Genomic DNA, 23449 nt, shown 5'->3' with positions numbered 1-23449 from the left:
AGCAAGGAAAAAAAAAAACATAATTTGTTCTTTAGGAAGAATGATCCAGTGGCTGGCTTGTGACTTGTTGGAGTAAATTCCCTGAAAAGTGCACGAAGTCCAGGTCGTTAAAGGTCTTACAAATAGTTGAGGCAGACTTATTCACTGATGTGTCCTTCTGCTCTCTTTCCTTATGTTTGCACGCAGACAGTCTGCGAAGCAATGTCATTACTAACATCTGCAAATTACAGGTGTTTTATCATTCACATATTTCTCTACTCCTTGTGATTAAGCCTTGATTTCACAATTTGTGACAATGCTTTTAGTCTTTTTTAATGTGACATGAAATAACTTAATGAAGCTCCTCAGTGCAGGACCTACTTTTTATCAGAATTAGACCATATTTGAATTTATTATCGAGTCTGTATTTCCCAGGCAGCAAGGTTCAGAGGCTTCCTAGCTTGAGTTTTTGAAGGTTGTTGATTGATACAAACACCTTGAATACATAATGAAGTGTGTTTTGCACACTATTACACAGAGCCTCCAGGAATGCCTTTTATGAAAAAGGAAGCTTAATTCACATTTATGACAAAAGCCGTTTATTTGTTAAGTCAAGGTTACACTTCCTTTTGCATTAAGGATCTGAAAGCAATTGCAGAGGTGGTGTATACTCTATTTTGTATGTGTAACTTCAGAGATGAAGAATAAAAGGCTGCATAATGTAATCTGCCTTTCACCTATGGTCACGCAGCAAATTATTGCCAGCCCTCCTTATTGTAAGCCCACGGATGTCTTCCACTGCTTCTCGTGGCCTCTGAAGCATGGAATTAATGCTGTAGTCACTAAGGTTGTGTTGAATTATTTTTTTATCATGCTAAAATCATCCCAATATTGCTGTAATTTCTCAGTCTGTATGCTTTTATGTTTTCAGGAACTCCTTTACAAAATAGTTGCCTGATGTTTTTTGTTCTGTGTAAGCTGTCTTTAAACAGATCAGTACTTTGTGTAAAGAACAAAATGGGTTTTCTGTAGAAACAACTGAGGATTGTATTGTTAGTACTTTATTTTTGCAATTAACATCCAGTTAAAATCTGAAAGCTAAAGCCAGAATCTGTATTTTTGTATGTATCTAGTGTGCGTATTGCTTTGCTTCTTTTTATTGAAGCAAATGAAGATGTATTTCTGTGTTCTCCTGTTGTTTGCAAAGCCAGGACTGAACAAGTGATGTGTGCTCACTTGTGCTATTTGGGCTCATCTGGTCTATGTTTTCTGTACAGATATTTTGCTGGAGTCAGTGGACAGGATAAGGAAGATTTAGGTATGATCAATAAAAATGTTTGGAAATATTGAGAAGGCACCTCAGGACTTGATGCGGACAGTGGGAAGAAAGCAATTACTGATAAGTAAAACAACTAAATGGTGCATGGTTGTGAACAGATCTAGGAACACTCCCTACTGCAAACAAGCAGTGATACATTGATTAAAAAAATAAAATTGGAAAGTGGCAAATTGAAGCTGTTAAGTGGGAATATCCATCTACAACTAATGTTTGTTGGACCTAAAGTGGCCTGGGCTGCTATGCAGACAACAAAAACAGTCTAGAAAGTCAGTCATTAGAAATAGCCTTGATATAATGTGCAGGAAGATCATATGCTAAACATAAACCATATGTTTGTGAGAATGTCTACTGCTTTGCAATATGGTAAATCTTCGCTGTTAATTCAGTATAAATAGCTTCTCTGGCAGTTTGTGGTTTTTACAGTGCTTTTGAAAAGATTATTATTATTTTTTTAGTGAATTGGGCACTGAAGGCACTAGGATAATGTGTTTGGTAGGCAGGACTTAATTGATTACTATGACAATGAAGCAGAAAGTACAGTTTTAACAGGAAGAGAGCATGTTAGATATGTTTGTGTGTATGTATACATACCCATCTGTGTTTTCACTGTGCTCTTTAAGACTAGTTTCTGTGTATGTATTAATATGGTTCTAATGAGTTAATTCTTATTTATGGAGACTTTACATATTTTTAAATGGATGCTAGCTTAAGATCATTGGCATGTGTAAGCATTAATTTATGTGACAGAAATGAAAGTTGTAGCAGATGATCGTTATTGTGCATCAAAATTATGTTAATTCCACAAAGATGTTGAGACTCTAGCCTTTAAATGTATTTGATAAGTTGCTCAAGATTCTAGGCTTTTTGCTGGTTTTGAAGCTTATAAATAATCTGGGATCCGTCACCCCAGGCAAGGAGCTGCTTTTCCTTGGGATCATAATGAATAGTGGAATGGCTTCCCTGACGTTTTGGAAAATGCAATACTGGTATTTCATAAGTATTTACCATACCCAAAACATCATATGCACATTGTATGCGAGAGGTGCCTCCACTAGGAAAATTGTACACGACATAGAGTGTATTGCATGCCATGAAAGCTGCTTCAGCATCTTTACTGCTGCATGTTGTATCCCAAGAGTGTTCCACTGACATGGTTATGTGGTTGATTTTGGTAATTACAAGGTTTCCTCCAATCTCTGGTTCTGCATGGATTGCCCAGAGCCCTTGCTCATCGATAGCGAGATCTATTTTTGTAGGTGGAGAAAGCTGATAGGCAGGCATTCTTCCAGCCCCTGGCAATAGCATATGGTCAACTATATTTCTTTTCTGAATATTGAATTTAATTATTTCATTTAAGGAACCGTGTCTGTGATAGAATAGGAAACCCTGATAAATAACGTGGCCAGTCCCTTCCCAGGGAAATGGCAGGGTAACTCTGCGAGCTTTTAGTGTATGATTGCTTTCCATGAATGTCATGATGTTTGCAAATTCAAAAATAACATTATTCACAGGACCATTTAATAAATAAATCTTTGTATGCTTTTTGCCAGGATCTCTCATCCAAGAACCGTGCTTATCTCCAGTCTTCTTGACTATCTTTAGGGACTTTACACCTGCAAGCATGTGGTCACAACCTGTAAATAAATACCCAAAGACAAAAATATCATGTTAGATTATTTGAATTTTATAGTTTTCTTTGAATTATTTATCTTCTTTTTAACCAATCTAGTTGCCAAGGTGAGTATATCAATAAAAAATGGCAGCAGTGTGGCTATGTTAAGTAGTGTGACTCTAACCTTATTATATGATTGAAACAGCAAACCCTCAGCTACACATGCTGAGTTATCAGACCAGTGTTGTTCAAAAGGCATTCAGTTCATGTACCTGACAGGAAGCCAGTAGATAACACAGTAGTGATTCCCTGATTATTGTCATCTATTCTCTTACAGGGCTGTAATTTTGACTTCAAAGAGGTGTGAGATCTGTGCAGTAAAATAATCAAATTTATTTCCTATTGAAAGTACACAGGCTAAAATCTATCCTCCTGATATGTGATGTTTGTATGTGCATGTGTATTTAGTAATTCTCTTAGGCTTTTTTCTGCTAGTTGAATGGTGCAGTTCACACCATAGGAGGAAGGGTCCCCATCCAGAGGGGTCTGGACAGGCTTGAGAAAGTGCATGCAAGTTCTTGTTGACATTTAACAAGGCCAACTACAAGGTGTTATACTTGGGATTGCCTTTACTCAGATGTGAATAAAGGCTGGGAGAAGAACTCATTGAGAAGAGGTCTGTGAAGAACTTCATCCTGATAGATGAAAAACTAAACTTCTTACATGGTCTTATAGTGTTATGACAAGGGGGAATGAATAAAAGAGAGGAGATCTAGGTTAGATGTTACAAAGGAATTTCTTAGAGAGTGGTGAAACACTGGAACAGCATATCCAGAAAAGTTGTGGATGCCCCATTTCTGGAGGCATTTGAGGCCAGGTTGCATTGATATCCTGGATGGCCAGATCTAGTGGCTGGCAGCCCTCCAACCTAAGCTGTTCTATTATTTATATGTGTGTGTATATATTTGCTGTTATGATGTAAAGACAAAAGAACAAATGTAGTTTATGTTGTTGATTCTGATGTTAGAAGCATGACAAGTGGAATCAAGTAAAGATAAAGCTTTTACTGTAGCAAGTGAGCCTTCAACAAGGACAACTAAGGCCTGCTTGCAATTGTCAGAGGATGTCAAGGATAACAGACGTTTTTGTTTTTTAAGTGTGTTGATAGTAGAAGGAGGAATGTGTAATGTGTGTGAATGAGGTAGATGCCCATGGGACGCTGAGAAAATGGAGATACTGACTGCCTTCTTTGCTTCAGTCTTTACTACTAACACTGCCCTTCAGGAGTCCTAGACTCTGGAGGGAAGGGCATTTGTATTACAGGAGATACTATTGGAAGTTTAATGAATTGCCTTTAATTAAGTGCAGCCATTTTAGCAAACAGAACAAATAAAGCCTTAAGGCAGGAAGTTTTGGCAGCAGATGAAACGGAGAAAGCAAAAAACAGTTACTTTACTGGCCTGATATGAACCTATTGAAGTCATTGGCAAGATTCCATTTGCCTTTAGGAATTGACCTTTCAGTCATTTGTGTGTACTGATACCCTCTACCAAAGCACTCCTATTTTGGGGCTACAGCATTGACTTTTTGCTGTAAGTCCCTTAATCTGGTTGCAGAGTAATATACAACAGCTTTCCTGAAACTAGCATTTATTGATTAAATTTTAAAAAATAAAGTCCTTGTGTTAAAATATCTGGTAGGCATTAGCAATGTGCTCGTCATCTATGGGAGAAAGGCACCAAATAACTGGATTACTACTTGAATTCTATGGAGGGTTTCTCCTTGAGAGGAAAAAAAAATGTTATCTCAAACTGGCTTTCCTGGTGTCTTGCTGGGTGAGTAAGGAACTGACATGCACAGTGAGCAGAAAGTATATCAGAAAGTTTCCTTGTTATCCACTGATCCCTTCCAGGCCTGCTATTTACAAGATTTACAGCATGCAGAAGAGATTTTACCAGTTCCACCCAAAGCAGGGCAAAACAGAATGGGGTGTCAACTGCTGAATGTAAAAATAATCATGTACGTATGTGTAGCTGTGTCTATACATGTCTATATAATTGAATATATAATATTTATCTTAGGTGTGTATGAGCTTGAACTAAAGCTAGTAATATTGTTGGGCTTTTTTATCTTTTATTTATTTAAAATTGCCAATCTCGGAGTGCTTCAGCAAAACAAAAAACCCAAACTTCTGGGTAGTGTGTGGTAAGAGTTACTGTGTGCAGGAGCAGTGGATGTCTTGTTCTTAAGTACTTTAAAATCCACACAGTGAGTAGTTTCCCCATGGGCTTTAGTGGGGCAAGCATTTGCCTGTTGCTGAAAAAGCGTAAAGAAGAAAAGTGTTAACTTATTTGTAAAATTAATTCAGTACACTTCTTTTGAAGCCAGTGTAATTGTATAATTGATGCTAAAGATCTTCCATCTCTGTAGCTGCTTGTAAGGACTGTCTTTATCCCCTGTAACTGCTCTTACAACATTTGAACAAAAATGGAACAGACTTCATCAAGCAGATAAGTAATATTATATATATAAACACATTACAATAAAGATGCTTTATAATGAGAAAATTTAGTTTGGTTGCAGACAGTTGCACATTGCATATATTCTTCATAATGGATACCTTACCCTTTCAAGTTAGCACTGAGCTTTGCTTGTAGATAATCCATTGTGCTCTCTTGATAAAGTACCCAGTGGAGGAGATGGATAATATAATAACAGAAGAGGGCAGCAAAATAGAAGGAAAATGTAGTACTGAATTAAGTTTTATTAACTTGAGTTTACTTTTAAAGTAAAGCTTTGATCTCTTGCTAGTACAAATAATGAAGACCAACATTAGTTCCTCAGTACAATGGAAGTGCAGTAGCAATTGTTCAGTTGCTGTTGGACTTTTGCAAGAACTTGCTTTGGGTTTTGTGTTTTAATTTTGTAATAAAAGCTTTCAAGGAGTAAACCTGATATATCAGAGTATATGCAAAATAAACATTTGGACTGTTCTTCCTTATGTCCCCCTTCCCCACATATATAAAACATGCTTTTTTCAAATACTAGTATTTACATATAAAAGCCACATTATCTTTGGTATTCATGTAACTTGTGAAAATCTGTTACCCTTACAAATGAACTGTTCTTACTTGCATTAAGCATGTCTTTAAGTTTCCTTTTTTCTTCTGCTGCTTCTAATAGCTGCTGTTTCACGAGATCTTCATCTACTTCTATGCATGTCTTAGAATCTCTCACAGATCCAAAATAGTCGACATCCCTTTGTGCTCGTTCAACTCTTGTTAGCAAATTCTCTACTTCATCTTTAACCTCAGCCTTGTAACTGTTCAGTCCTGACAGACGTGACAGTACCATCTTTGAGAAGTCTCGGAATTCTTCAACATAATCCAGTATGTCTTGGTTGCATTTATCCAGTCTGTTCTTGGGTTAGAACACAGAAAGAGCTTATGTAGAAATGCATATGTAATCTTATATAGATGTCATTCTCATTCACAGTTACTTAATCTCTGCTATCGTCTCCATTACAATTCCCTCCTCTATTTGAAAACATTGCTCTGTTGCTGCTTATATGTGCATGGAGAGTAGAAATTCAAGTTAAATTCTTGCCTGTATTTTAAAAAAAAGTGCAAGGGTGGGTGAATTTATATAAAGCTGTCTGTAGAGGACTTACAAATCCTCAAATTTTATGAGGCACTAATATTTCCATATAGTTTAAAGCAGACACCTGTTTCTGTCTTGCAGCTGCAAGAATCCTAATTCAAGGGAATATATGCTGCTGTTCTACATTGGTGTGTCTTAAGTCACTCTTGACCAGGTTTATCTGTACACAGAAATGTACTGGGCATTGTGTTCTGTCTTAGCAACTGACAGCAGTTCTACCAGTAACTGTATGACTGTGCCATTCCTTCAGATGGACTGACTTAATGTCAAACACTTGCATATTTGGCTAATTTCACTGTATGCAGTTTGTGTAAAAACAAGCAAGTGATAGCAGAGTAAAGCATAACTCCATGAAATGACACGCTACAATAATTAATAATTGGGAGTCATTATAGTTAAGGTTTTAACAGGAGTTTTGCTTAACTGTACTTACTTGGAAGTGCTGGAAACTTATCTTCCTGATACTGATTAGAATACAAACACTTCAGTATTTATCCCCAGCCCTCCCCCGAACTGCATTTTCAGATCTGTATATACACAGTATTAGTAAATGAAGTAGATAGCACGTACCTCTAAGGATAAGATACGACGGTCTATGTAGTTCATCAGTGCTGCATCTTGCATTACATACTGGGCTTCTCCCATGATGTTTTTGAGGAGTGGAACTAATAAAAAATGAAGTCCCACGATGATCATTGTTTAACAAAATCCTGAAGGGGAATAATACTGAATTAATAGTGTAGGTGCGGAGAGCAATCCTCACTGCCACTCCAGAATTAAAGAAAATGTTATAGTTGTCTGATGCCACAATGTGGAAAAATTCTAAAAATACTGTGGTTACAGCTATTAAGAAGACTTAAAATGGCTGTTGCAGTTTTGTTTATCATTTAAAAAAAAAAAAAAGTTGTGGAGCAGGAACTGAAAGTTGTATTTCTAGAAGCCAGATGACTGCTTCCTTGTTTGTGATCCTATGATCAATTCCAGATGTTCAGTACTGAGTCACATAAAGCCTGTAAGCCAAATTTCATTAAATGCAAATAAAAATAATTTATTATCCCTACTTTCTCCTCCCATTTGCCTTCCCATGTGACCAGAACAGTGCAGGATAAACTTGGTGTAAATCAACACAGCTTCAAAGTTGGTGAAATGCTGTTTTTTCTTTCATAGGGAGATATGATGCATAATCATCTATTGCAACAACCATAGCTGTTACTGTGAAACAATCTAAAGCCTTTTTTTTCCTCTTCTGGTGTTCAGCCTATTTGCAGGAGGACTGAAAATCATAAAGTGAAAACAAACTACTTTTCCCCTTCTTGTTTCTCTTTTCTCTTGCCAGTTCTTTTCCAACTAAAATCAGTATCCTTAATACAGTTCATTGTCACTGTAATAGTCCTTTAAGGACCTCTTCTTTCAGAATAATAACTATTTTTTCAAATCTCCCTTAATTTAAAGCAGCATTATATTTAAGGAATTTCTTCTTTTTAAAAGCTTTCCTTACTGAATGCCTTGTCTAGAAAGAGACATGGCAAAGCTCATGTTGTATTCCTTAGGAAACCACATGTTAGGACTTTAGAAAGGTCCTTTTGTATTTGAAGCCAAACTGGATGTCTGTGTTTCTCAGAAATCTCCACCTCTTCACTTCTTTCCATTTTTATTTCTTTGCAGGTTTTGTTTCTTAACATTTATACAGCTTTCCTTTGGTTTCTGACTGTCCTGTGTTTACATAAGCATGCAAATGTTCACAGGACACATGTAAAAGTTAACACAACTGGCATATTTAATCTTCATTTCCTTGTTTGTTGCAGGGTTTGGATATGTATGTTTTACAAGCAGAAATCTTTTTTTTTTTTTTCCCCCCCGTTTCAATTTTGCTTTGTCCTAAGAGGCACAAGCAATTTGCCAGTTTGTATTTATAAGCAAATACTTGGTTTTACATCAGTGTCCTCTCACTATACTGCAAACCTCCTCCTAGAGAAAACAGAAAGCTTGTATGTGGGATTCTTGAGAATGGGTACTTTAGGAAGCATATTTTCTTCCTTGATTATGTTCTTTGGAATTCTGATGGTCTGTGTCAGATGCAGCAGTTTTCTTGCTATGACTTATGGTTAAGAACTGGACACAGTTTTTCCTTCTATTAATACTTAATTCCTGTTTTTACCCTTCCTAGATATGTCACTGAAAAATTTATGTATGTATCTTCTGCGTATGTTAAATATATTATTTGGTAATCATTTAAAGGAGGACTGGCTTGGCAGACGAGACATTAGTCTAAATACATAGGATATTGTATGCTAACAGAACAGAAAGTTTTCTTATCTTAGGGAACAGTTTTTTCTCTTAATAGTCATTCCTGGAATAGTCTTATGCTAGGCAGACTTCTAAAAGGAAGCAAGTATGCTGATGTAAGTGTATCTGCCTTTTTTGATCTTGTCCCTTTTCACCCTGGGTAAGATAATATTATTTTTCTGTCCATGTGGCTGCTTTGCTGCTTTATTTCACCTTTTTCCTATTTGGTATCTATTTGACAACTATTTGAGGCTTTAAAAAAAAAAATAAAAAAATCCTTGGTTACTGATCTGATAGCAGTTTTAATTTCAGATACTGGCTGGACCAATTCAGAGTAAATACTGGATTTGTGAAATAACTGACTTAGTGAAGTTGTTTACCTTTTATATATCATAGCATACTATGATTGGTTTCAGAAAATGTTTCTTTCTGGCATCTCTGACATAGTAAGTTAGGCACTTTGCAGTTACATGAGTCACTGTATGGTACTTGCAAATGCTGTTACCTGCTCCTCTTAACACTAAATGCAAAGTTTCCTGCTTTGCCAAAACTCACTTCTGTCAGTTGAGAGAAAGGACTTTTATGACACAGGGCTTCATCTGTGGAGACCTCAAAGTGGCTGTTCAAGAGACTGCTTTGCTTTGCCAGAAAGTTCTTTGATATGTCTCTCCAATATTTTTTCAACTTATGGTCATTAATCATATGTGTTGCAGCTGAAACAAGTTGTAAATAAATGACTATCTGAGATATTGGAATTTTGTTTGTGGTTGTAAATTTGGTAGGTTTTATTATAATGGTATTATACATCAATATGTAATGTTTTCTGCCTTATCTACTTCCTAATTTTAGATAGGACTTAGGCAAAATTTTAGCACTGGTCATTACCTGATGAGATTGCCTAATGCTAAGATCTTTGAAGCAGAGAAGGCTTTTTTCTCATTGTGGAAAACCAACACTTAATTTCTACTTTGTTGTTATTATTATTTTATTTCATTTACTACTTTGATTTCTGTATCTGGAAGACTGATTCACATTGCTATTAAAAATAAATTAATAAAATATAAGTGTCTGAATTCCACCCGATGTCCTTATCTGCCCTACTGTAAGAAGCATCAGGAGCGATACCACTGAGATGTAAGACTTCGAGATTCGGGCTTCCACTAGGTGGCTCTCAAGCCTTTAGATTTGCAAGGGAAATGTCACTGAAGTGCACTATTTCTAAAATTTGTCAGTGAGATTAAAATTTACAGGAAGAAACATCATTCAGATTATCCATAATGATAGAACCACGAATGGGGAACTATTAGTAAGCCAGATGCTAGCAGGCTGTAGCAATTTGCTGCACTGACAAGCTCTCAAGGGTTTTGGGTATGTCTTCTGAAGCTCCTGTCAGCTCCTCAAGGCACTGGCTTTCACAACTTCGGAAGACCAGTATGGGCAGGGTAAGATTATAGTCCCAGAGGAGTGTTCTAAAAGTGAAATTCCTACAGCAAGATAGATCCCTTTTCCCTTTGGAGATGGTTAAATAATGTACGGAACTTGATCTGAACACAGATCCTTAAATCTGAAGTTGAAATCAGCCATGTGTAATTACTTTAAACAGGCTCTTGATTTGTTTGTTGTAAGTTCAGAGTTAGTGTGTGTGGAACAAAGGCTGTTCCCTGCACTTGGGAAGGCTAAGTTTCTATTATCCTGAAATAAGCAAACTTTGGAACTATGCGTTGCAATGTTAGAATTGATGTTTTCACAGCTTTGGGCTTGCTTTATTGTGCTAATATTCTCACTGAAGTTTGTTATTTCTACATTAACAGAAGGAGTACAGAAATAGTAAAAATTCTTCAAATTCAAAGTATTTGCATAAAACGATCACAGCAGTCGTCCAGCTGAGTTCAGCTCAGAATCCAAGTTTTTCCTGTCTTTATTGGGTGGTATTTATTGTTGAATTATACTGTAGGTGTGATGTGTAACTTCTGTTTATTGAAGTCAAATTAAAGCTTACCTTAATAAGAACCAGAAAAGATATTTTTGAATGTATGCAGTCGTATCTATTTTTAAGTGTAGTAGGCATCATTGTTATACCTCTTCATGGTATCTTGGTGTTATTGGGTTTATCACTGAATTGATGAGGTATGTAGGCATGCAGCCTATGAACCCATTGCAAAGAAGAGAGTGGCTCTGTATGTACCTGGGAAAACTATTAGAACTAAGTAACTTTCCATTTGAGAGCACTGCATGTCACTGTCAGGAAAATGTTTACTGATGATGAGTAACATAATTCTGTAATTTACTGCTGGATGTGAAGAGAGTTTGACAGAGTGATGTGCTGTGAGACTACAGCAGTAAATTTAGGACTCCTCAGTTGTATTGTTCAAAACTATGCCTTTGTCCCTACATTAAATTCCCAAGTGACTGCTGATGACATGTTCAGTGATTCTGGTGATAGTTATGGTACCAGAAACTTGAGCTGAATAGAATGGAGTTGTGCTAGCAAGCATCTAATTAAATCTAGCCCAAACCTAAAAGATAAGGAAAATGTCTATGAATCCAGGGGAACTAGGACAGAAAAGGCCCTGAAGGGGCCATGTAGAAGTTGATGAAGATGGTTGAAACGTGTTGAATTATTTTCACATTACTAATGAAGATGAGTCCTATAAAGTAAGAATTCTAAGATGCAGTTCATTCCTTTTGTAGCTAGTTGAAATCCAATCAGGGGCTAAGCCTATAGTCAAGATTGAGTCTTGACAGCAAGAGAGTGTCTACTTTTATAAATGTGAAAAAGTCAGAATACAATTAAAGGAATAAATGTCATTTTTTAAAAATATGTTTCTCCGTACTTTCAGTTCAGTCCTGAAGTCTCATTGTAAGAAAAACGAGGCTTTCTCTGGTCTCAGATATGTACACAGTAGTTTTTCTAATTTCTACTTATGTAAAAGTTGGTTAAATCCTTACACAGTTGCAGAATACTTTTCAGCATTGAAGCTATCATTAAGAATTGCATTCAGGGATTGAGCCAGAGTCATACTCTGATTTTAAATGCTACACCACAAATATAGCTTTTCATCTCTTTCTAATCTGTTAGGGAAAATAGAGTTAATTGCTTCAGTATTTGGGTTTCTTATTTTTATTCTTCCAACCTATTTACGATACCAGTTGTCCTTGATTCATGCCACAGGATGTAAGCAAACTGAACTTCTTCTAATGTTAGAAGCAGAGAGATCTGATCCAGTAAGTACAGAATGACAAAAAGTATGTTTTTTTGATACACATTAGAGCATGTGTTAGGTGGACCTGTAGAGCAGTCAGCTGTACAACTCCTTAATTAGACATGTTTTTAAAAGCCTAATTTCAAGACAGCCATATTTTCATGTAATGTAGGTTTCATATTAGCTGCATCCTATCTCTGAAAAGGAATAAAAAATAAAACATTCCCCAAAGTCTCCAGATTAGAAAGATCAATAGGGAATGAACTCTAAGCCTAACGCTTAAGCAGTAAACGGATTTTGTAGCCTTTGTTCTCTCTCTAAGGTTACAGCTACTATATTTGAAAGCCTATGTATCAGACAGGTTGGTCCTAGTGGCAGATCACGATGAACAATAAGGCACAATATACTATGCTGATAGAAAAGGATATAAATATGTATTATTTGTGACAGTTTAACACAACTTTTTAAATCTTGTTTAGCAATCAGCCTGTTGTTTTGTGGCACTATCATTGTAATACTGAATCCATTCCGCAAGCTTTGTTATTTCGCCAAAGTGAATTATCTGTGCAGGTGAAAGGTCACAGATACCTATGGACAACATATAACATTGTGTAGTGTTGTATCAAGTGGATTTGATCTGTTCTCTTTGACCTGTCAGGGCTCAGTGCACACTGAATTGGCATGGTTTGAAATATGAGTTTTCTGTTCAAAACTACCAGCCTTGTCACAGAAATATACAATACAGTCTCTTTTTGGGGGAGGTGGTGGTCTGGAGGATGAGAATCACTTGCCTTAAGAAGAAAGTTGAAAAAGAGTGATTCAATTGAGTAATACACAGTATGTGGTTAAAATTTTCCATCTCTCTGCCCTCAGTCGGCCAGACAGTCAGAAACTGCATCTATTAACTGATTAGAATAAAAATTCAGTACCACCATTGTGGCCTTTTACTAGGTTGTAGGGGGGAAAAGAACCAACTGTTCTGCCCTGCAAGCTATCTAGCTTGGCTCTGTTTGTTTCTCTGAGTAGATAGGGCATGACTAACTCATCCATATGTTCAAACATAAAATTCCTGCTGTGGTTCTTTGCAGCACAGGACTAGCAGCATCTGTACATAAGGGATTTCTTTTATGCACTTTGAATCAGAGTGGTCCTCCGATGGGGAAATATTTATTCCTGACACTTGGGAGCTAGCACGCTACTGTATCTTTAGGCCTGCTGGTATAATAGCAAGATATTCCCTTTTCTGTGCATGATATGTGAGTAACTCGTCCAAATGCTCTGCCATTAACTCATTGTCTGCTCTGTGAACTTGTATTTCTGGCAGATATATTGCATGCTCCCTGTGGAATAGTTGTTGTACTGGGCCCTGGAAAGCAGTTGGGTTAATTTTGAGATTAGCCTTCCTAGTCTGAGATAAGCAATTACTGCAGTTACTCCCATGTACTGGGCTGCTGTGGCAGAATTAAGCAGATAAGTTATCTTCTGATGAGATTGCTAATGTTAAAGTATTAAGTTTATTTGTGTTTATGCTGTTTGATAAAATTTATTAATTTCTCTCTGGTGTTAGGTGTTACTGCCTAGTGTAGTAAATTTCCAAGGGACAAATTCAGTTTGTCCACTAGCTTCTGTGGTTTTCTTCCTGGTCTTTTGATATGAGATACTTTCTGAACACTTAAGTACATCTCACTAAGTTCACATAGGAATAAATGGCATAAGACAGATGAGGAAAAAATCCCGTGACATATTTCTGTAGAGGCTACAGAAACAGAGTTCAGTCTTTAATTCTGGTCTTCATGTTTTCTTTTATTGGAGCTCCCTTTTAAATAAACACGATACCATCTGTCTGTGTTTGACACGTGCCAGGTATTGGGAGTTATACATAGCTTTGTGATTCTCTTGAATAGTATCTGAGTGCTACCAGTTATGTACTATGCTGGCTGAAGTTGTTACACAGCTGAAGGTGTACAGTGACTAATTAATTATGGACTAGAATCTGACTGCCTTTTCCTGCCTCCATGGAAGACCACATATCTGTCCTACTTATGTGTTTGTTTCATGTAGGGAACAGGAATCGTTGCCTTTAATTGGCTTTTATCTTTAATTAGCTATTTTTCTTTACTTTTTTTTGTTGTCTTTAATTACATGATTGTTTTGCAAATAGCTACCCCTTTCTGAACAGATGATACCCATTCAACTCTTTTTTTTTTTTTTCCCCCTCCATTTGTCTGAGGTATCTATACCACTATGCAGAAAAAACAAATTGGATTTGACTAGAAACTGGTATTTATGTGGGAATTGTTGCTTTATATATGTAATGAAAGCTGAGCTTTTCCTTCTAGAGCTAGGCGCTTCCAGAGCCATCCCCATGCATCAGTTTTGTCTCAAGTATCAAGTGCATGTCTGTGATATATAACATGGAGAAATATATAGGATAAGCTTTAGCTCCTTATTAGACCTTTAGCTAATAAATATGCTTATATCTAGCCTTACTGAGAAAATATTAAGGAATAAAGATGAATCAAAAGAAGGCAAAGCAAAATCTGCCAGCCTTGATAATGCATCTGTAGCCCTACAGTATAACAGGCCCAAAGCTGCAAACATACTGCTTCTTGTAGGGAGCCCAGATGCTGCTACTGGAAAATGTCTCAGCTTGACATCATTGGCCAGATGGTCAAACCTGAGCCCTGTGTATATTGTAATGCATGCAGATAATTCTGCCAAGTGTAGAAAAATAGAAATATGATCCAGAGACTGTCAGCAGTTAAAAAGGATTGCAACAAATTCTTGCATGAACAGCCAAGGGACATCATGTTACTGGTGACTGTTCCTGCTGTATGTGTGACCCAATTATGAGATCTCAGCTTTGGCCCAGCAGTTGTCCTGACCTTCAGTAGCAGTTTCATGTTAGGATGGGGATGTACTTGGCTTAGGAGGGAGATAACAGGCTGTTACTGAAAATGGACTTCATTGCTTCCATTTTCTTCTGTTTCAGTATATAGTAAGATACTGAAATTGTCACAAATTAAGTTAGCCCATCTGTCTTTGAACTTGAAACAGGAACAGTTTATGGTGTTCTGTAGTAGTGCAAACTGAAAGCACTGTCTCTTAAACCTGTTCTTTGCATGTGATCTTGAAACACTGTTGAATATTTCAAGCTGCTTTTCTCCTGACCAAAATATACTGAGGTCCTCAGTGCACTAAGTGCAACTTAATGGTAATTACAGGTCCAGTTATACTTTGTAAGATAGATAGTGGCTCTACCTGAATGGTCTGGTAAAACATAAGTCTTAATTTTTCTTCTTGAAGTTGCTGAAATGAGTTGAAACTCATTTTAATTCTGCCCTCTAAACTTTCTCTGGTTACATTTTTCCTGGTAGCTGCATTTCAGTCAGAAACATGTATAGGTGAAATGTGTTTTGGATGAAAGGTGCAGTTGATTAGATTACTATTATGAGACATCTATCCAAAGCAGTTACTGAGGATGCAATTGTACACTTAGGAGTCTTTTTAACCTACCTGATAATGTAGTGTTTTCAGTCTACAACTGAGATAATAAACTTTAAAAGCACTGTAATTTTGCAATTCTAGTTAAGTAAACATAACACTTTTGTTCTTACTGCTCAGAAAATTCTGAAGTTGTGTTATCTCAATGACTCTTGCAATGAATGTCATCCCATGAGAAATTTCAAATCCCCTCCAATCTTACAGAATTTAGGCAAAGTGGAAAATACACACGGAGAAATCATTTTGCCCAGCTGGGCTTTTGCACAAACTAACTCTTAGGGGAAAAAATTAATTCCAAACACCTAGAGTGATTCCTTGGAGTTACAATTGTTGGTTTATGCTGAATGAGAAATACAGTTTCTTCAACTGTGTCACTGTGATAAACTGCTTCTCTACGACAATGTCCTTGATATTGTAGAATAGCAGTGAACTGCTGTTCTTTTCCCCACAGACTGTGACACGTAGGTGATGACTGGCTGCAGCCATGCAGTGTCAGATGGGATTTACTCAGAACATCTTTCCCCCAACACTGCTCTACAATGTTCTAGTCAACATTACAATCAAGCGTGACATGGGAATGAAAATCTAGTGTTCTAAGCATAGCATTGCCTATCAAGAGAGGTAATTAGTGATTAGTTAATGAGAACATGTGGCTGTGTATCATAAATGCATGTGCACAGTGACTGAACAGATTATATGGATGTGGGGGAAAAACTCCATGAAGTGATTTAGCATAGAGAAGTGTGCAGATAGCTTGTGCTGGATTTAGGTCCTTAGAGAAAGCAACGCTTGAATTGTCATTTAAAAAAAAAATTTAAAAATCTGTATTTATTGTAATAAGAAACTTGATAAAGTAGGAGGCATTTCTAAGACTGTGAAATTTTTCCAATGGCAGTCTGTGGAAGCAGTGACAGCTTTTGGCTTTATGGGGATATTAGCCACCATAATGCCCCAAACCTAACTCACAGAGAAGCACCAATAAAATTAAAATTGCAGGAGTAAACTGAGAAGGAAATAGAGGTGAGATGGGAATGACCTATGAGTTCTCTCTCTGGAAGTACTTCTTCAGAAGTGTCCCATTAAGTTAAAAGTTGCATCTCTGCAGAGGGCCAACTTCATTTCTATGTATGCCCTTGAAATAAATGATTATTCTGGGGCCTGGCACTACCTTCAGTTCTCATGTTCTTTTTGTCTTGGTTTTGACGTTTTCAGGTGGTGCAATTTAGTCAGGAATGTTTCAGCATAGAAGCAGTTATTCTGTCCTGCAGCTTTCCATAAGCCTTGAATGTCTCAAGAAGCAAGATGAGGAACTTCTGCAGACTTGCTGGTGTTCCCATCATTGTTTTACTTGCTTATTTGTATCATGTTTTTCATGTTCTTGAGATTGATGCAGCTAGAAATAAGTCCAAACTATATAATTATGCCGGTAGATTTGTTTTAGAAAATGTTGATTTCTTTAAAGTAGTGTCCAAAACAGAATTATTTTTAAAACTGAACTTTAACAACCTCTTTTATGTGTACGTTTTGTAATGTCTCAATGCTTCACGTGTTCTGATGTTTTTTCTACACTTTCATAGCTGCTTGTAATATTAACTATGCTCATAAATAAAAAAGCAGCTTTCTTGCCTGAAGGAAGTTTATTGTGTTTGTAAAAGATTGGTTCAGGGAGTTGAATTCCACTGGACCACACACACTTGCAGGAACAGTCATAAATTTTGCAATTGCAAGTGTGGTTAAATCTTTTATTTATATAGTAACGTACTTTTCATACTGTCTGAAAACAGTGAGCAGGATGTACTTCTGGTGCATCTGTCTTTGTGTCAGGAAAATCTGCCAGCTTACAATTTCCAAACAAATTGTTTGTTGTAATATCAAACATCAGTCTTCAACATGAGATCTCAAGTACTAAATTAAACAAGTCCTCACTTACTCAAGTAGGCAAAAGGGTTTTGATAAGCTTATTTCAAAAGAAACCACCTTGATCGTATGCAAAATATTGTGGTAAAGTAGATATTGTGAAAGTCTATTTAATTACAACTGGCAAGCAGAGGGAGCTGGACAGATTGTGGTTTTAATTTTCAGCACTGCCTATGGGGCTGAAGAATCTCTGCTCTCCCAGAACTGTTTATAATGCACCTGATGTAACCATACTGTCTCAGAATTTTTTGAAATACCTGAATTTTTGAGTAAAATTGCAACAAAAAGAGTAAACATGGACATAGGTCTGTCATTAGCATTTCTTATAGTCCATCTGCTTGGTCTATTTTCATATACATATACACACTAATTAATTTAGAAGTAAGCGTTGTGTGTTTGAAAGCTTGCTCAAGTGTTTGTTAGGAGGTTGGTTTTTTTCTTATCACAGTTGCACTGCTTGATCTAATTAAAAGTATGTCTCCCAGTAAACCTTGTCTGGCTTGTATCTTCATGTAAGTGCAGCTGTGATATCATGAGTTATATTTGCCATCTTTTGCACATTCATTGCAGCTGGTCTGTGTAGAAGTGTAAAATGAGGCAGGATTGATGCATTAGCTGATCAAGTACATGTTAATATTCAGATTATTTTAATTTCAAATAATGTATTTAAATTTTTGGTAGCCTTTTATATTTATATTTATTAAGAATAGCTGTAAAGATGCATAACAGGACTAGGAAAGCAATTTGTTTGTTGTTTTTTTTTTTTAGCAAATAAATGAGCAACATTGAAGTTCAGATTGGCTGAAACATTAAATCTGCCCATGAAACAGTAAAGTTCCAAAAGGCTCCTTCTTCGCAGCTATCTGGATTGAATAGGTTCCAGATCACTAATTAATAGTATAGGAAATGTTTTTTTGAATGCTTAATCTGAAAAATAAATATGCAGATCAATTTACTACTCACCCTTTGCAAAACAATTTCACCAGTTTCTGCTACGTTCTACAGCTGTTCTTTGAAGACTGTGTTATACAATGTTTTGACAGCAAAAATTACCAGCAGCAGATTCAAAGGCATTCAGTTGCCCTATTCTTATGAGATATAATTTATTACTTTTCTAATGGTTTCAATAATAAAATAATATACAACTCTATCTGTATGTTAGATTTAACATCCCTTTTTTGCTTTCGTATGTAACCATATTTATCATATAAATTCACAATTGATTGGAGGGTTATCAGATATCAAATCTCATGCAAAAGATATTTTCCTTTTATTACATGAATTTAAGTGTAGTTAATGGCACAGTATGGCATCAATGACACAATAACTAAAGTTATAAGCTTTGGAAATGATGCTTTTCATACTTCCTTGAATTTGCTATCTTTCTATTTTACAAAATATATCACAGAGGTAGAATATATGATGCAGGAATCAGACATAGCTCTGAAACAAAAGAACAGCAGAGAAAAGATTGTTTGCTTTTTTCAGGGCTGAATTGTCTATTTGTGGTTCTGTTCAGGCTTTGCACAGCAATCCTTTTGCCATCTGCCAGTGTAGGCTGTCCTTTCTGTTTGTGTGACTGGACCTAATTCTGGATTCTAAGCATGGCCTGCACTGAGACCTGGGTTTGAATGTTTATGTGCTACCACTGTATTTTTTCTGTTCAGTTTCATCTGCTGCCTTACTTTTTTTGAGAAAAAGCTGTTTATTGAAGTCAGGCTGTATTATGGGCTATTATGTCTGCCAGTTGGATCAGCTTGATGTATCAAGTGGTCCCATGTAGGAATTTAGACAATTGTAAAAATTCTGGCTTTAGACAAAATGTTCTGCTGTTAAGCCAGGAAGAACAACCCCTTTCTTCTCTTACGTTTTAAAGTTTTACCACAAATCATCAATCTATTTTCTGTTTTTCCCTCATTTAGGGAATATTGTAGACAATTCAGAGTAGAATATCCATCATGGGATTGACCCTGATGATTTTTTTTCCTTTCAGGTGTCCTTCAAACTAATTTGGACAAAAATAAACACAAGTATATTCTGTCCTGACTGCTTCAGACATTACTGATCACTAACTGCCACAAATGGGTGCTTTGTCATTTGGCTTCTTCAAGTGAGGAGGATAAAAAATGAGTGCTGTCTGTTGAAAGCACTCTAAATAGCTTAATAGCCATTACCTTAGGCAGTACATTTCACTCTCCATTTTGTCTTGATTCCAAAACATGACTTTATCTTTCACATTTGTCGAATACTTTTCCAGATTTGCAGTCTCAAAAGATGAAGGTGCCTTCCTGTACCCAGAATAACTCCCACAAATCTGTCTGAAAAAGTACTTTAGAAATCACTACTATAAATCATTAAATACTTGTGCTTGGGGGTCATACATAACCACCTATGGAGTGAATGATGATTCTTTTTAGTGTCTGGTCTGAAGAGATAGGAATATATTCATGCTGTTAAGTGAAGTAATGATATTTAGTTCCTATTATTTTTACTGTGGTATGTGAAACTATGACCAGATCCTCTGGGAGGTGAATGCATAATATTCTAATGTGGTAGAAAGTAGTTAATTCTAGATTGAGCAACATTCTTAGAGTTTTACATAGCATGTAGTAATAGCAATAGGTTGCTAGTATGTACAGCATGTCTGTTCATAGCTTTGAACTTAAAAGTATTTTTATGGACATTATTTGTGGAGTTGTAAAGAAAATACAATAACAAATAAGGGAAGAAAAACTAGTTGTAGTTCACCTTTCTCTGAGGCTGGTAATCACTCCTTTTATTTTTCACAGATGTCTGTAAGTAAACACATTATTATCAAGCTCTAGTATCGGAAATATTTATTAGAATATAAGTACATTAATTACTTTTTTTTAGTTTAGTTTTTAGACCCTGTATGGGAAACTGATCACAGGCTGAACCTCTGATTAACCACCTGAGGCAAGCAATGAGTCGGCTGTGGTAACACAGGTGAAGGTAATTCAGCTGCCCTATCAGAAGGGGTAGAGCTTGACTCCACTTCTCCCAGATCCCATTTAAGGGCTGACTACCACTGAGGCAGGATCTCTTTCTCTGGAGGTGACTGATCATCTTTCTATCATGATAATCTCTTGGACAAAACCTCTGCTTAAACTGTTCACCTACTGACAGTATAATTGTACAATTGTATAATTGTACAGCCCCCAAGGCTTGACTTAGAACTCACATTTTGAAAACTAAAAAATTGTTTTCCTAATTTAAGGCACCTTTTAAAAGATGCTAGTGTTCAAATAAGACAAATATTGCCTCAGAAGTACACAGTTTGGTTTTATCTCTAAAGCACTTCAAATTTAGAGGAAATAAAGCTGCATTTCACAGATAGCAACTACTTTTGAGAGACTGGGTGCCTTGGAAGCTATCTGGAGCAAGAATTTCTCACTTTAAGCCATACTAACCAGTTTCTGACACAACGTGCTTCCTCAGTGCTACTCTGTCAGATACTGCTGAGGGATTTTGTGTGTTTTTGTTTGGGTTTTTTTTTTTTTATTCATGTCTCCTTAACCTACTGCTTAAACCAGGCAGGCACCAAATAATAATGGCTCAGTGTTGGCTGAAACTGTAAAATGTGTAGACTCATACGTGCACCTGCATGAGAAGCTGTATACTTACACATTTTAAGAGATGCCCAAGGTGTTGGAGCTCTGTTTAAATATGTGGGCTCATTTAAATCACCTAAGATCTCAACTATAATGGTGAAGAGTGATTTTTATGGACTCATTGTAACAATACTTTTTTTTCCTTTCTATTCAAAAGTAATATTGTTGCTTACGTGGCTCTCTGAAGAAAAAGAAATAGAGTTGGCAGAAACAAAATCCTTGAGAGAAAGCTTGGGTCAGACAATTATGTTTTATTTAGCTGTGTTGTTTGAGGCTGTAGCTTGAATCAGCTCTGAAAAGGCCATCTTTACAAGCTGGGTTATGTAAACATTTTGTTGGGAGATGAACAAATTTACATATAAAATGAAGTGATTGAGTGCCTGAACATCAAGCTTAGAAAAATGCCTTAAAGTGGATACTATATGCTGGAACAATAGAGGCAGCAGCAGCCGACTGCTTCATGTACATTATTTACACCAATCTATTGGTGCCTTTATGATCTGCATGCCATTAGAGGAGTGAATGATTACTTTACTGTAGGACCAGATGTTTTATTTGAAGACCATTAATCAAATTTCCCAAGGCAGAAAAAACATTAGGCAATTAATTAAGTTGTAATACCGGTCTTGTAAGAGGTTTCTGACTATACTAATTAATCAAGTCAAGTTAGAAGGTTCTGTTCAAGGAGCTCTGGAGCTCTGAATCACTTTCTGATAGCCTTCAGAGAAAAGAGCTCTGAATATCATGGCGATGTAAACTGTTGGAAATATACTCATCTTCCACTTGTGTCTGCTGCTGTGATGGATTTGATCTTATAAAGGCATGGTGAAATCTAGATGTTTTCTTGAAGGACCATTCTAATCAGCTTCAGTTGAGTGAGAAGGAAGGTGATGTAGAGGAAAATTGTTTGAATTTTGAAGATTAAACCAGACTGACATTTTGGTTGCTCATTTTTGGTAGCTTGTGGAGAGGCTACACTGTTAGGAAGAGCTCACTTTTATTTTCCTCATGCAACAATGTTCATGGCAGCAAGACAGCCTATGGGAGCTTTTCTGTATGCTTTGCTGTGACTCACTGTCAATAACAAACAGTACCAAATTTCCTCTTAGCTGAAGATCCTCAGTGCTCTAGGAGTGTACTATGTATTTTTCTCATTATACCAACCTTTGTCTGGTGCTGAAAATTAAAATGGCAACTTTACTACCTTTTTATTTATTCGAAAGCTGTTTCAGCTTTATGTGTAGTTCCTGTTCTTGTGTGCACAGTGTGAATGGCGTGGGCTGATGTTTGAAAACCTTGCAGTGGTTGGTTGTAAGGGAAATAGAAAAAAAAACAACAACAAACCACACCTGAAAATAGAAGATCAGATGTTTTGAAGAGAAAACTTCTTTTAAGAGAAGTACTTCTTCTAAGAGAAGTAACCATTATATGTGAGAATAAGTAAGAAAAGATCTTTTTCGACACATTATCAACTTCATCGGTCAGGAGAATTAGTCTGAAGTTACAACTATTTCATTAACTTTTAGTACACAAAGAAGTGTATTTGTTTTCTAGGTCGCTGAAGCACGTTTTGGTTGACTTCTTTGCTGACTTATGGACACTGGCCTGACTGGAAAAGCATTTAAGCATTCTCTGGCATATGCTGGGGAGATCTCTTTATAGGAAATAGAAAAGGAGTTCATTAATCAATAAGATCTACAGGTTTTGAAAATAGAGAGCCTGTAGATAAAAAAAAACCTAGAGATCAAAAAGTATGAATGTTGAAGATCATTGACAACATAGTTGACAAAACTTGGTTTTGACAGTCTGAGACAGAGATCAGGAACTTTATTGTGTGACTCTTGTGTGGTGAACAGTGGCTGTGAACTAAACAAATCTGTGAACCTGGTCAAGTTAAACAAATACTTATTGGAACTAAAGGGCAAATTGTGGCTCGCATATAATTTTTTTCAATAAAGACAGTATTAAAAATAAAATATGATGTTTAGGGGCAAGATTCTGAAATAAAAGAACACAACAGCAGCTAACTTTACTATTAGCTTGGGAGACATATGTTTCCATAGAGACAAAAATGATGGATTAGTGTAAATGCTTCATGGACCAATCTTTCCTTATTGCCTAGAATAGAGTTACTTGGCAATACACTGAATGGGCAGGTGCCAAACTTGTGAGATCATCTAATCAAGGGAGGGAGGGTATCACAGTGTCTTTATTTTGCCATCCAGTTTTACAGTATTTCAAACTTAGATACATGCTACTGCTCTTTTTGAGGAAGCATATCACCTCAAACCTGTCTGAAATGAGGAAAGATTGCACC

The 23449-nt window shown here is 36.5% G+C and overlaps 1 protein-coding gene across 2 annotated transcripts; it reads right to left on the bottom strand.

The window, feature by feature from the left end:
* Positions 1-555: 555 nt before the first annotated feature.
* OLFML1 (olfactomedin like 1) lies at positions 556-7603 on the bottom strand. Of its 2 annotated transcripts, none has more exons than XM_015863975.2 (3): positions 7161-7603; positions 6062-6350; positions 556-2952 (listed from the first exon to the last, which is right to left on the bottom strand). In XM_015863975.2, exons 1-3 carry the CDS (start codon positions 7284-7286, stop codon positions 2174-2176), a joined length of 1194 nt encoding a protein of 397 aa, XP_015719461.1. In that variant the 5' UTR covers positions 7287-7603; the 3' UTR covers positions 556-2173. The 2 variants fall into 2 exon arrangements, with proteins under 2 accessions (XP_015719461.1, XP_015719462.1); XM_015863976.2 differs by having other exon boundaries at positions 6062-6345; positions 7161-7273.
* Between the last annotated feature and the right edge of the window lie 15846 nt (positions 7604-23449).

Source organism: Coturnix japonica, chromosome 5 (assembly GCF_001577835.2).
Source record: "Coturnix japonica isolate 7356 chromosome 5, Coturnix japonica 2.1, whole genome shotgun sequence".
Lineage (NCBI taxonomy): Eukaryota > Metazoa > Chordata > Aves > Galliformes > Phasianidae > Coturnix > Coturnix japonica.
This window is presented reverse-complemented; position numbering and strand designations above follow the sequence as displayed.

Coding starts and splice junctions, on each gene's coding strand:
- OLFML1 (XM_015863975.2), bottom strand. CDS start 7,286: ATGATCATCGTGGGACTTCATTTTTTATTAGTTCCACTCCTCAAAAAC. Junction 6,351..7,160: donor GTCGTATCTTATCCTTAGAG/GTACGTGCTATC, acceptor TTCTAACCCAAG/AACAGACTGGATAAATGCAA. Junction 2,953..6,061: donor TAAAGACATGCTTAATGCAA/GTAAGAACAGTT, acceptor ATTTATTTACAG/GTTGTGACCACATGCTTGCA.